General features: G+C 58.6%; 1 protein-coding gene across 1 annotated transcript in view; it reads left to right on the top strand.

Moving 5' to 3' along the window:
- Window positions 1-8,020, top strand: part of MYH9 (myosin heavy chain 9) — a 91,637-nt gene extending 83,617 nt beyond the window's left edge. Inside the window, exons 32-41 of the mRNA XM_036108739.2 lie at window positions 427-639; window positions 786-998; window positions 1,255-1,416; window positions 2,777-2,905; window positions 3,800-3,888; window positions 3,979-4,102; window positions 4,382-4,590; window positions 5,159-5,267; window positions 5,375-5,547; window positions 6,444-8,020. Of these exons, the coding sequence (XP_035964632.1) occupies window positions 427-639; window positions 786-998; window positions 1,255-1,416; window positions 2,777-2,905; window positions 3,800-3,888; window positions 3,979-4,102; window positions 4,382-4,590; window positions 5,159-5,267; window positions 5,375-5,547; window positions 6,444-6,561 (1,539 nt within the window). The 3' untranslated portion in view covers window positions 6,562-8,020. The remainder of the gene's footprint in view (window positions 1-426; window positions 640-785; window positions 999-1,254; window positions 1,417-2,776; window positions 2,906-3,799; window positions 3,889-3,978; window positions 4,103-4,381; window positions 4,591-5,158; window positions 5,268-5,374; window positions 5,548-6,443) is intronic.
- The last annotated feature ends 4,014 nt before the right edge of the window (window positions 8,021-12,034 follow it).

Genomic DNA, 12,034 nt, shown 5'->3' with positions numbered 1-12,034 from the left:
TGACGAAGGCCACAGGTGGAGTCTGGGCCTCTAAGCAGCCAGATTGACAGGGTTTTTAAGGAAAATACCAACCGGCTGTTCAGGAAAACAGGGCCTTTGCTGGTTCTGAGAGAGTAATGTTCCCTGTGGGTTCTCATGGAAAGGGTGCCATGTTTCATACAGAATCGTATCAAATGATGAAAACGAAACAGACCTCACAGCGTGCTGACAGACGTGATCGCTGTCCTCATCTGGTTACGAGGACATGCTGGATGGCCTGCACCACGCTTGGGGCCCGCCGGGTACCCCAGGCGATGGCTTGGTGCCGGCTCTTCGTGGTCCCCTCCCTCAGACCAGCACCTAGGATCTTCAGTCCCCAAGGAGTATGGGTCTGGGTGCTTTGCCCACCTGAGGGCAGGGGGCTCACGGTGACCACCTCTCCCTCAGCTGCTGGCCGAGGAGAAGACCATCTCTGCCAAGTACGCAGAGGAGCGCGACCGGGCCGAGGCGGAGGCCCGGGAGAAGGAGACCAAGGCGCTTTCACTGGCCCGGGCACTGGAGGAGGCCGTGGAGCAGAAGGCCGAGCTGGAGCGGCTCAGTAAGCAGCTCCGCACAGAGATGGAGGACCTCATGAGCTCCAAGGATGACGTTGGCAAGAGCGTGAGCACCGGGTCGGCGGCCGGCTCAGGGAGGGACCCGAGTGGGGGCGTCCCCAGGGACTAGGGGCTGAGCAGACACCGAGGCCGGGGACCTTGGGGACCTCGTCCCTCCGCTCCTGACTCGGGTTCCCGGGGGTGGGGGGGCAGGTCCACGAGCTGGAGAAGTCCAAGCGGGCCCTGGAGCAGCAGGTGGAGGAGATGAAGACCCAGCTAGAGGAGCTGGAGGACGAGCTGCAGGCCACTGAGGACGCCAAGCTGCGGCTGGAGGTCAACCTGCAGGCCATGAAGGCCCAGTTCGAGCGGGACCTGCAGGGCCGCGATGAGCAGAGCGAGGAGAAGAAGAAGCAGCTGGTCAGACAGGTGTGGACGGCCCCCCACCCCTCACCCCCGTTTCTGGCAGGTTCCGTTCTCCTTCCTCTCCTGGGTTGTGGTGGGCCCCTTGTCCGCTCCTCCCATGTCTGTAGATTCTAGTCCCCTGTCTCCAGGGTCGGGGACCCGCTCTTTTATGGCCAGTACTCTTCATGGGCCCCTGGAGGCCCCGTGCAGCTCCCCCAGGCTCAGAGTGGAGCAGGGTCGGGGTGGGAGCCGCTGTCCGAGCCATCCGCCTGTCCGCCAGGTGCGGGAGATGGAGGCAGAGCTGGAGGACGAGAAGAAGCAGCGCTCGTTGGCGGTGGCCGCTCGGAAGAAGCTGGAGATGGACCTGAAGGACCTGGAGGCCCACATTGACTCCGCCAACAAGAACCGAGACGAGGCCATCAAGCAGCTGCGCAAGCTGCAGGTGAGCTCTCGGGCCGTGCTGGGCGCGGCTGCACCTGTGGCTCTGGGCTCAGGTGGGCTGGGACACCGGCCAGGTGGCCGGTGAGCACTGAGAGGCGCCACCCTCCCCTCTCTGCGGATGGTGCCCTTAGCCCTGGAACAGAGAGCAAACTTGCAATAAGATTATTGACTGTGTGTGCATTAAACAAGGAAACAAACCCATGCAAACATGGAAAGGCAGTGACGTTAGGGATGTAGTCACTTGGTGGTAGATTTTCAGAGTAAACCAGATATGGCTCGGGTCCCGACCCGATCCAGGCTTAGTGGACAGTGATCGAAGCTTCTGAGCCTAGCACAGAACCCCATGTGCAGCCCAGAGCACAGAACACGCACTTGGGAAATTCTCACCTCACCGATAAAGATCACAGATTTTGTTTGTTTATACGTTTTTTGTTTTAATAATGATTTTAGCGTAATTAGCATACAGTGTTCTATTAGTTTCGGGTGTATGATACAGTGATTCATCTTTATGTCCGTATGTTACTCCATGCTCATCAAAGTAAGTGCTAAAGATAACGGATTTCATTCTAGTCTACTTATTTATTTATTAAAAGATTTTATATATTTATTGGAGTGTGAACACGAGTGGGAGGAGGAGCAGAGGAGAGGGAGAAGCAGACTCCCCTGAGCTGAGCAGGGAGACCGACCTGGGGCTCGATCCCAGGACCCTGGGGTCATGACCTGAGCCGAAGGCAGACGCTTAACTGACAGAGCCACCCAGGCGCCCCAAAGATAACAAATTTTAAAAAACAGCTCTGAAAAGCCGCGTCATACCCCGAAAACCAGCAGCAGGAAGAACAAATTCTGTCCATTGACGAGGTCGTGGGGTGTAGATGTCCTTGTCGGTGGCAGTTGTACCTGGTACCATCTGGCCTGGGGAATCGCAATTTGGGATTACGTGCAGAAGGAAAAAAAAGAAAATCCTATTTGACCAAGGTCTTGAGAGTTAAAACCAGTCACAGGAGAAGAACAAAGGAAATGCGTTTCTGCCGTGGGGGCTGACCTGGCAGGTGGGCGTTGACCCAGAGGAGCGGGTGTCCCCGGGGAATGATTCAGGTCAACAGGAAGCTGTAGGAAGTGCAGCCCAGATTGCAGCTCGGGCTCACGTGTAGCCAGCGACTCACAGCTTCCAAAGGTGTGCTTTGTGAATCCTGATGGTCAAACACGTGTGGAAACGACACAGGATAAGAGAGACCTGTGTCCTTGTTATTTGGCCCTCTTCCCGTTGGTTACACGTGGCATTGGGCTGAAAGCGGCCCGAGGCTCCTGTGGGAGGGGTGGTGGCCGTGGTGGGGGTCCCAAGCCTCTCCCGCCCGCCACAGGCACAGATGAAGGACTGCATGCGGGAACTGGAAGACACGCGCGCCTCCCGCGAGGAGATCCTGGCGCAGGCCAAGGAGAACGAGAAGAAGCTGAAGAGCATGGAGGCCGAGATGATGCAGCTGCAGGAGGTGGGCCGGGCCCCAGGACGGCACTCGGGGGCGCCAGCAGGGGGCAGCCCACGGCCTCCACCTGCCCGCCCAGCTCCAGCCGTGGGTCGGGGGTGGTTTTGGCTTCGTGAAAGCATTCCCTACAGGGTTGCGTTAGGTAGCCGGGCTTCCCGGTGTGACTAAAACGTGTGTGTGAATTAAATTGTCACCATTTGGGGCCAGCTCCCTTGCGTGAAACGAGGCTTTGTGGTAATCACCTCCTGCTGGGCAAGGGGGGTCCTTCCCAAACGCTCGGGCACCACGCGTCCCCCCGCCTCGTCCGTCACATGTGAGACATATCGAGAAAGCCTTCCCTCCGCCTTAGGCGGTCTTCTTCAGCGTGAGGTGACTGGCCACCCAGTGCTCCTAGTGGGGCTGGGTGTCCAGGCATGTCCTCGTCCATTCTCTCCTGATGGCTGCGCTCTCCTGCCCGGGCCTGCGGTGAGCTCTCCCTCTGAGGTCGCGTGTGGGTCTCTGTTGAGGCCACCTTACCCGCCTGGCTCTGAGACTCCGTGTTCTCACCCTAACTCACATCCCTGCCTCGTCCCCCCGACTTCTGGTCTCCCCGGAACGCAGAGGGACCAGCATCCCATTAGGACGGGACAGTTTTTTCATTTCTCTCTACATCCCCAGCACGTGACTTGGCTCCTAACACTTAGAGGGCTTTGCAAACATGTGGCGCCTAAGCCATGGCCTCAGAGGAAGGACTCAGCCCTGTGAGCCAGAGGGGCTCACGAGGAAGGATGTCGTGGAGGAGGCAGACGTAGGAGGGGGTTTGAGAGGAAGGGCCAGGGGCTCGGGGAGCATGGTGCCGCAGAGTACCGGGGCTTGCGGGGCTTCGGGCCGAGCGGGTCACGGTCTGCGTTCTCATGGCAGGAGCTGGCAGCCGCCGAGCGTGCCAAGCGCCAGGCCCAGCAGGAGCGGGACGAGCTGGCCGACGAGATTGCCAACAGCAGCGGCAAAGGGTGAGCCGTGGTGCGGCGTGTTTGGCTGAGGGCAGAGGGTGCCCGTCCCCTGGGACAGGCCCCGTCTCACTGCCCCCCGCCCTCACGCAGGGCCCTGGCGTTGGAGGAGAAGCGGCGCTTGGAGGCCCGCATTGCCCAGCTGGAGGAGGAACTGGAGGAGGAACAGGGCAACACGGAGCTGGTGAACGACCGGCTGAAGAAGGCAAACCTGCAGGTGGGTGGGGCCGGGCCGCCTGGGTGCTCCTCGCGCGCCAGGCTCTAGACCCCCCCAGACAGTGGCTGGCGGGAGCCCGGGGCTCACTGGGCTTCGGGGAGCGTGTCCCGGCACCTGTGAAGGTCTCCCTTGGTTTCGCTGTCTGGACCCTGGCTGTGGTCCAGAGCTTGGGGCCCCAGGGCCTGGTGTTTTCAGGGGCTCTGCGGGACCCGGCGGCCCGCCTCTGCCCCAGCCAGGGCCCCCCGGCCTTCCTGGGGTCACCAGCCCTCCTTCCCGCAGATCGACCAGATCAACACCGACCTGAACCTCGAGCGCAGCCACGCCCAGAAGAACGAGAACATGCGGCAGCAGCTGGAGCGCCAGAACAAGGAGCTCAAGGTCAAGCTGCAGGAGATGGAGGGCACAGTCAAGTCCAAGTACAAGGCTTCCATCACCGCCCTCGAGGCCAAGATCGCACAGCTGGAGGAGCAGCTGGACAACGAGACCAAGTAGGTGTTCCTGCCCATCACCTGTGACCGCCTGCCGGCTCCTCTCTTCCTGCCCGAGTCCCAGAGGCCGTCGTCCCCCTCCTGACGGTCGCTCATCCCTTCCGCGGGCGCTTCACGGAGTTTGCATAGGAGCCCCCGGCCCACCTCTACAGTTGGGGTTTGGACTTCTGTCTCTGGGGGCTGAGTCAGACAGAGGTGGGGGCTCCTGCCCGGTTGGGCAGCCAGGCTGTGGGCCCAGCGAGACTGAGGCTTATTTGGAGGCAATGGGCAGGTCCCACTGGGCCCCAAATCTCAGTTTTCGCTTCCCTTGCTACATACCTGCTCTGTGGACTGTGTCGCCTCCCTCCCTGAGCCCGTTCCCTCTGTGAAATGGCGTAGTCGCCATGCCTCCCCTGTAGGAGACCAAGCACGTTGTGGGTGTTCAGTGGGGATGGCCCGCCGCCTCGGCCTCGGGGCCTCCCCGAGGGGCAGATGCCAGTGAGGCCCGAGGATGGGGGTGTCCAGCCGGTGGTGTGTGGCCGGACCCTCTGAAGGAGGGTCGCTGAGCCGCCATGCCTGTGCCCCGCAGGGAGCGCCAGGCGGCCTGCAAGCAGGTGCGTCGGGCCGAGAAGAAGCTGAAGGACGTGCTGCTGCAGGTGGACGATGAGCGGAGGAACGCCGAGCAGTTTAAGGACCAGGTGTGTGCGCGCGCGCGGGGCCGTGGGGCCGTGGGGCCGCGGGGCCTGGTGGGCCTCCCGCGCCGGGGTCCTCCCTGACCAGGGCCTCTGGCCGCACGTCTCCGCAGGCCGACAAGGCGTCCACCCGACTGAAGCAGCTCAAGCGGCAGTTGGAGGAGGCCGAGGAGGAGGCCCAGCGGGCCAACGCCTCCCGCCGGAAGCTGCAGCGCGAGCTGGAGGACGCCACCGAGACCGCCGACGCCATGAACCGCGAGGTCAGCACCCTCAAGAACAAGCTCAGGTGAGCCCCGTCGCCTCCCCTGCCCCCGTTGCGCCATTGCTTCTCCTCCCCAAAGTTCATGTGTTTGAAAAAGCACGTTTCAAACGAAGCTCCCAGAAGCTGGTTCCATTTGTGCCCGTCGGTGGGCCCGGTGCAGCACTGTCCTCTGCTGCTGGGCGGGCGCTCGCCCCCTGCGCCGGTCCCCGGCCTTCTGAATAAACGCTGAGCTCTTGGGCTCATTCGTTCCCATCTCGTCTGAAAAATCTGCTCGCGGGGCAGCTCCAAACCTGGGGAGAAGGTTTCCAGGCTCGAGGTGGCCCGGCCGGTCCCGGCACGTTTGAGGGGCCTGGTCCGCGGTGGCCGAGTGCGGCCCGGCGTCCTTCCCCATCCGTGCTGGTGCCAGCAGGGAGGGCTACCGTGCGTTTGTCGGGGAGCGTTAGTTACTGTTGAAGAAGAATCGAGTGGTGGAGGCAGAGGGTCTTTTTCTCCAAGATTCTCACTTCTCTCCCTTAAGCATAAAAGCAACAAGAGCAGACATTCTAGTCCGTACTTAATATTAACGTGACGGGAAGAAGGTGTTGGTATTTGCGTACCGGGTGGAGTTATTCTGTATCTCTTGGTTTCACCTGTTTTGTGGGAAGTTTGAGCATTTGTGTGCAGGGTGGCATCTTGCAGAGGGTGACTGTCCGCTTCTGGGCCTTTCTCCCTTGCAGTCAGTCCCAGCTTCCTGATCTGTTTTCACCAGTGTTTTGGAGTGAAGTGAGAGGCTGTGGTCCCTGAGGCTCCCTGTTGCTCCCCCCACCCCACCCTCCCCCAGGATGTTAGGACCTGGTGTCCCTCTACAGATGGCCTTGAAGTGTGTGAGCTGCACTTGGCCACCCTGGCCGGCCCTGCTGACCCTGTGCCTCTGTCCCCAGGCGAGGGGACCTGCCGTTTGTTGTGCCCCGCCGGATGGCCCGCAAAGGTGCTGGCGACTGCTCGGACGAGGAGGTGGACGGCAAGGCGGACGGGGCTGAGGCCAAAGCTGCCGAGTAACGTCTTCTCCTGCTGCCCGGGACGGACGGACAGGCCGACAGATGACTCCGCCTCCCCTTTCCAGCCCCCGCAGCACCCCCCTCCACCTTCTTGGGACTGCCGTGACCGTGACCTCCCCACCCAGTCCCACCAGGGCAGGGGACCTCAGGCCTGTGCTTCCCCGCCCGCCGCCCCCAGGCCTTTCTGAGGGCGTTTGGCTTCCTCCGCTGCAGTCCCCTCCCGCACCCCTCCCACCCCCAGAACCTGATACCAAAGAGTCCGAGTCTTGGGCCCCTGGCCTGGGAACAGAGTGACCAGCAGGATCTTTGGCCCTCTCTTGCCGCACAGCACAAGATGGCGAGGCAAGGAGGGCAGGCCACCGGGGATGGGCAAAGAGAGTTTTCTACGAATCTATTTTTCTTCAGACTAAGAAGTTTTGATAGCCCGACACCCCAGAAGAGTTGTCACCTTCCCCCACCTCCGCCACCAGCTCCCCCTCCTCCTTTGCTGTTGGCAATCACACACGGCGACCTCACGACCTCCGCCCCGTCGGCCCCCCACTCCCGTGGGCCCTGGGCGATTGGGTGAGAGCAGGCCCCGGGACGCCCCCTCTGTGCCGGGCACAGAATGCGGGGGGCGGGGAAGGAGAGTCACTCCTCCCCACCCGCTCTGGGCAGCGCCACATGGTCCCCTTCCTGTTTCAGAGTGTCTCCAGTGCAATGAGCCCCTTCCCTCCTTTGCTGAGGGCAGTCGGCCCCTGCCACCGCGGGGCTGCTGGGCCGAGCAGACAGGGCCTCAGGGCCAAGCGGGACAGGCCAGCCGTGGCTTCTCCCAACGTTCTTGGGGACCAAATGTATTTAATGGTTAAGGGACTTGTCCCAAGTCTTGACAGCCAGAGCGTTGTGAAGGGCCGGTGGCCCTCCCACACGACCTTGTACCTACTCTAGGACTGGGGCCTGAGGGCAGATTTTCTGTACCGTGGACTCAGCGTGGTTTAAGAATCTGCCACCTGCACGGACGTGTTTGAAAGGAAAAAAAAAAAATTTTCTTTTCCCCCCCACTTCTTATAATAAATGATAAAATTCCAAGTCTTTATCACTGCCTTTCCTCTGGAACCACGTTTAGAAGAGAGTAGCTTGTCCTACACTGGTCTACACTGGTTGCTGAATTTACCTGTATTCCTAACTGTTTTGTATATGCTGCATTTAGACTTACTTATGGCAAAGAAGGCATTTTTTTTTTTTTTTAAAAGAAAAACTCAACAAATCATGAAGATCTATGAAAGCTACGTATGCCTAGAAAGCTCTGAATTCAGGTCCCAGTTGCTGTCACAAAGGAGTGAATGGAGCTCCCAGCCCCGCCCCTTTTTTATATAATACAAGTGCCTTAGCATGTGTTACGGCCCTCACCACCACAGGACGCTGGTTTACAGATGTTTGTTGCCCCTGAGCGCCGCAATAAACAGTACCATGTGCTACGAGCCTTGTCCGCTGGTGTCTGTCTGCCCGGGTGGGTGGCCTGCATGGGACTGCGTGTGGCTTCTGCCACGGGCACCTACCTTGCATCTTTTTTTTTTTAAGATTTTATTTCTTTGAGAGGGGAAGAGAGCGAGCGAGAGCACAAGAGCAGGGGGAGGGAGAAGCAGGCTCCCTGGCTGAGCAGGGAGCCTGATGCAGGACTCCTTCCCAGGACGCTGGGATCATGACTTGAGCCAAAGGCAGACGCTTAACCGACTGAGCTTTCGTGCATCTCCTAGAAGCTTCCCGTAGTGCAGTGTGGCCGAGGCAAAGGCTGAGGCTGGGGGAGGGGTGGCAGTCGTGCAGGAAAGGTGAGCTAGAAAGGCAGGCTGGGCCGGGGCAAGGACACTAAGAGGGTCTCCTAGAAACCTCTGTTCAGTTACTCAGTACCCACTGTGCGCTTGACTGGGGTTAGGGACACAGACCTAGGTGCTGACTTTCAGGAGCGTCCTTAGTTGTCAGACAAAGCCTGCGCTCTGGAGGTTCATCCCCAGTTGAACATAAGCAGGACCAAGGGAGTCGGTGACCGGGCCTGTGGGTATTGGAGCAGGAGGCCACCAAACTTTTGTTCCTTCATTGGTTCTTTTAACAGAGGCTGAGGGAAACCTGGCCCCTTGCGGGGCGCCTGGAGTACAAGGACAAGGAATACAATAGGTCCCTGCAGCTGCAAGAGGGAGGGAGTGAGGGGGAAAGGCATTCCTTAGAGAAGGGCTATGGCGTGGACCCAAGCAGCCCATCTGTGCACCGCCGGGGTCCTGGGACCACCGTGTGGCCGGCTTGGCTGCTACGGAAAGCTGTGAGCTTCTAGGCAGCGGGTCCCCGGGCCTCCATCCACCCACTCCTTCAGCCTCTGCGGAGGTGCAGGTGCGCTCGCGGGCCCCTGGGAGGGAGCCGCAGATGACAGGTGGGGGTAGCCAGGCACCAGAGGACTTTGGGTGCTTCTGCTCCCTTTCTTAGAGGCTCCAGGGGAGAACTCCTTGCCTCTCCAGCTGCCGCGACTCCAGGCGTCCCTCCGATCTCTGCCTCTGCCTTCACATGGCCTTCTCCCCCACAACTCCCTGTTGTCTCTCCTCTGGGTGTCTCTTGTAAGGACCCTAGTCATTGGATTTAGGGCCCACCTAGATACTCTGTGATGATCTCAAGATCTTTCACTTAGAGGATTTGCAAAGCCATAAGGCCTTTCCGCATAAATTCACAGTTACGGGGTGCAGAGATGAGGTCATGGGCATGTCTTTTGAGGGACCACCATTCAGCCCACTGCAGTACTCAGCAAATATCCATCCACCCCTTCAGATCCATGACTCGACTCTGTACTTCATGCAGGACAAGTGCCGGACCGGGGACCCGCCCTGCCCACAACGGATGGGCAGTCCCAGGGTCGCCTGACCCACCCACCACACAGAGGGAAAGAAGTTCACAGCATATGTTTTGAAAAGAGACAGGGAGGGAGTAGTCAAGAGAAAGAACAGGGCAGAGGCGAGGAAGCCATGATCAGGTAGGTCTCTTCCTGCAGAAAAGCAAAGTGATGAGGAAAAGCTGCTCCTTCCTGCAGGTGAAACTTCCACATCTGGGGGCTCTGGAGGGGATCCTGGCACAGTGGGAGGTTTGGAGGGGCCTCCCAAGGTCCTGTCTCTCTTTAGAGCCTGATCACTCAGCCACAGAAAGGAAAGAACTATTTGTATGGGCAGCAACTTGGATGAGGCTCAAGCGCATTACACTGGGGTGTGTTTTTTAAAAGCCAGTCTTAAAGGGTTACAGACCGTATCAAATATTCTCAAAATGCCAAAATTAAAGAGATGGAAAGCAGGTCACTGGTTGCCAGGAGTTAGGGAAGTGTGTGACCCTAAAAGGTTAGTGGCAGGGAGTTTGCTTGCAGGGACAGAACAGTCTGGAGTGTCGTGAGGGTCCCGTGAATCGACGGGTCCTAGGACTCTCATACGGACGTAACAGTGAGTGTGGGCAAAAACTAGGGAGATTTGAGTGACGTCTGTCATCCAGTTCCTTGAACCCAGCTCCGTGGCCTCGCTTTGAGAATGACCATAGTTAAGGAAGGTGTCACCACTGGGGAAAAGGTACACAGGACTGTACTTTTTTGTCTTGTTGAGTCTACAGTTTGTGGGGTTTTTTTTTTGTTTTTTTAAAAGTCTGATTCAAGAGCTGAATGGTGATGGTGATGGTGATGGGGGGGGATCGGTGGGCAAAAGTAGGGAAGCCACGGCCAGCTTCGTGATCTGGGGAAAACGACTTCATTCTCGAACGTCTGTGTGTGTCCTGGTCTGTACGTGGAGGTGATCGAGACAGCAGGCAACCCCTTGAGGGGGTGCTGGGAAGACGGAAGGGGGTCATGCAGACGCCGTGACTGCTCAGTGCCTGCCCTACGTCGTGAACGCTCAGGGAAATAGCAATTTTTTTTTTTTAGATTTTATTAATTTATTAGAGAGAGAGAGAACATAAGCAAGGGGGCAGGGGCAGAGGGAGAGGGAGAAGCAGACTCCCCACTGAGCAGGGAGCCCAGACGTGGGGCTCAATCCCAGGACCCCGAGATCACGACCTGAGCTGCAGGCAGACGCTCAACCGTCAACAGAGTCACCCAGGCGCCCCGGAAATAGCAATTCTTGTTAACTGAGCACCTACTGTGTGCCGAGCACAGTCCTTACCTTGCCTCTCTTCATCCCCTCGGTACCACTGTCAGGTATGTACGCTTCCCCAAAACAAGGAAACCAAGGTGCAGTGAGAAACGGGGCGACATAGTCAAGCAGGGTTGCGTGATGCCCCATAGTCTCCACCGCTCATGGAAGGGGCACCTGGACACAAAGGAGTTTGGGCCCCGCTTGTCTGACCCCCTGGAGGTGGGGAGCTGTGTCGGGAGCATCCAACACCTGCGCCAGTTGCCGTGGGCCATTGTGGGCGCAGCCAGACCCAGCCCCCCGCGGCCGCCAGGGACTCGGACCGCCGGGCTGGCCCCCGGCCGGCTGAGACCGGGCAGCCAGTTCTCGTGGTGGTTGAAGTTATGTGACTGTCTCCAGCCAACAGGGAGAACTTGGGGATGAAACCTACATTTTTGGAATACTTGAGGGTTTAAGGATTTCTCTCCCTCTGGGCTGTCTAGCTATTTCCCCAGCAAAATGAATTTATGCGGGAACAGCAGAGGAATTGCAGTTCGGGACAAACCGTGGGGAACCCCAAGCAAGTCCCGAGAGACAAAGGGAAGGTAGCTTTTACTACCTTTTAAGAGGAAACTGGGGAGGGTTGCTGGGAATACAGGTTCAGTGGGGGAGAAGAGGAACTGAAGCTTATGGCGGTTTCCCACTGGCCTGCAGTGGCGGGGAGTGGGTTGCGGCGGGGCAGGGAGGGATTGTCCTTCTTTTTCTTAGAAGCAGAGGATGAAATCCCTACATGAACAGCATCCTCCCTCATCAAGAGAGTTCCGAGCTGCCTTCTTCCCCCTGGAAGGGCGGGCAGAGGGACCTGCAGAGAGCGCCCCCTGCACCTTCCTGGCGTCTCTGTCCCACAATGGGGACAGTGCGGGAGCCAGAGAAGAAAACAACACCAACCCCGGTTCCCCAGGTTTTGGGCAAGTGGTGTCAGCCATCTGAACCACAGGTTTCTCTTCTGTGAGATGAGAAGAAATGTTTTGGTGGGACGCCTGGGTGGCTCAGTCGGTTGGGCGTCTGCCTTCAGCTCCAGTCATGATCCCAGCGTCCTGGGATCGAGCCCCGCATTGGGCTCCCTGCTCAGCGGAGAGCCGGCTTCTCCCTCTCCTCCTTGCTCACTGTCTCTGTCTGTCTCTCTCTCAAATAAATAAATTAAAAAAAAAAAAAATGTTTTCCTCCCAGGGCTGTGGTAGCAAATACCATCATGCATGAAAATCGCTTCTCGGCCTTTTGGCTAAGGTCAAGTGTAGTACCATCATGCATGAAAATGCTTTGCAAAGCTTTAGTAAAGGGGTCGGGTGCTATTATTTTTTTTCCACGAAA

This window comes from Halichoerus grypus, chromosome 6, assembly GCF_964656455.1.
Source record: "Halichoerus grypus chromosome 6, mHalGry1.hap1.1, whole genome shotgun sequence".
NCBI classification, from domain to species: Eukaryota; Metazoa; Chordata; class Mammalia; order Carnivora; family Phocidae; genus Halichoerus; species Halichoerus grypus.
Note: the sequence above shows the minus strand (reverse complement) of the source record. Positions and strands in the feature narration are given on the sequence as shown.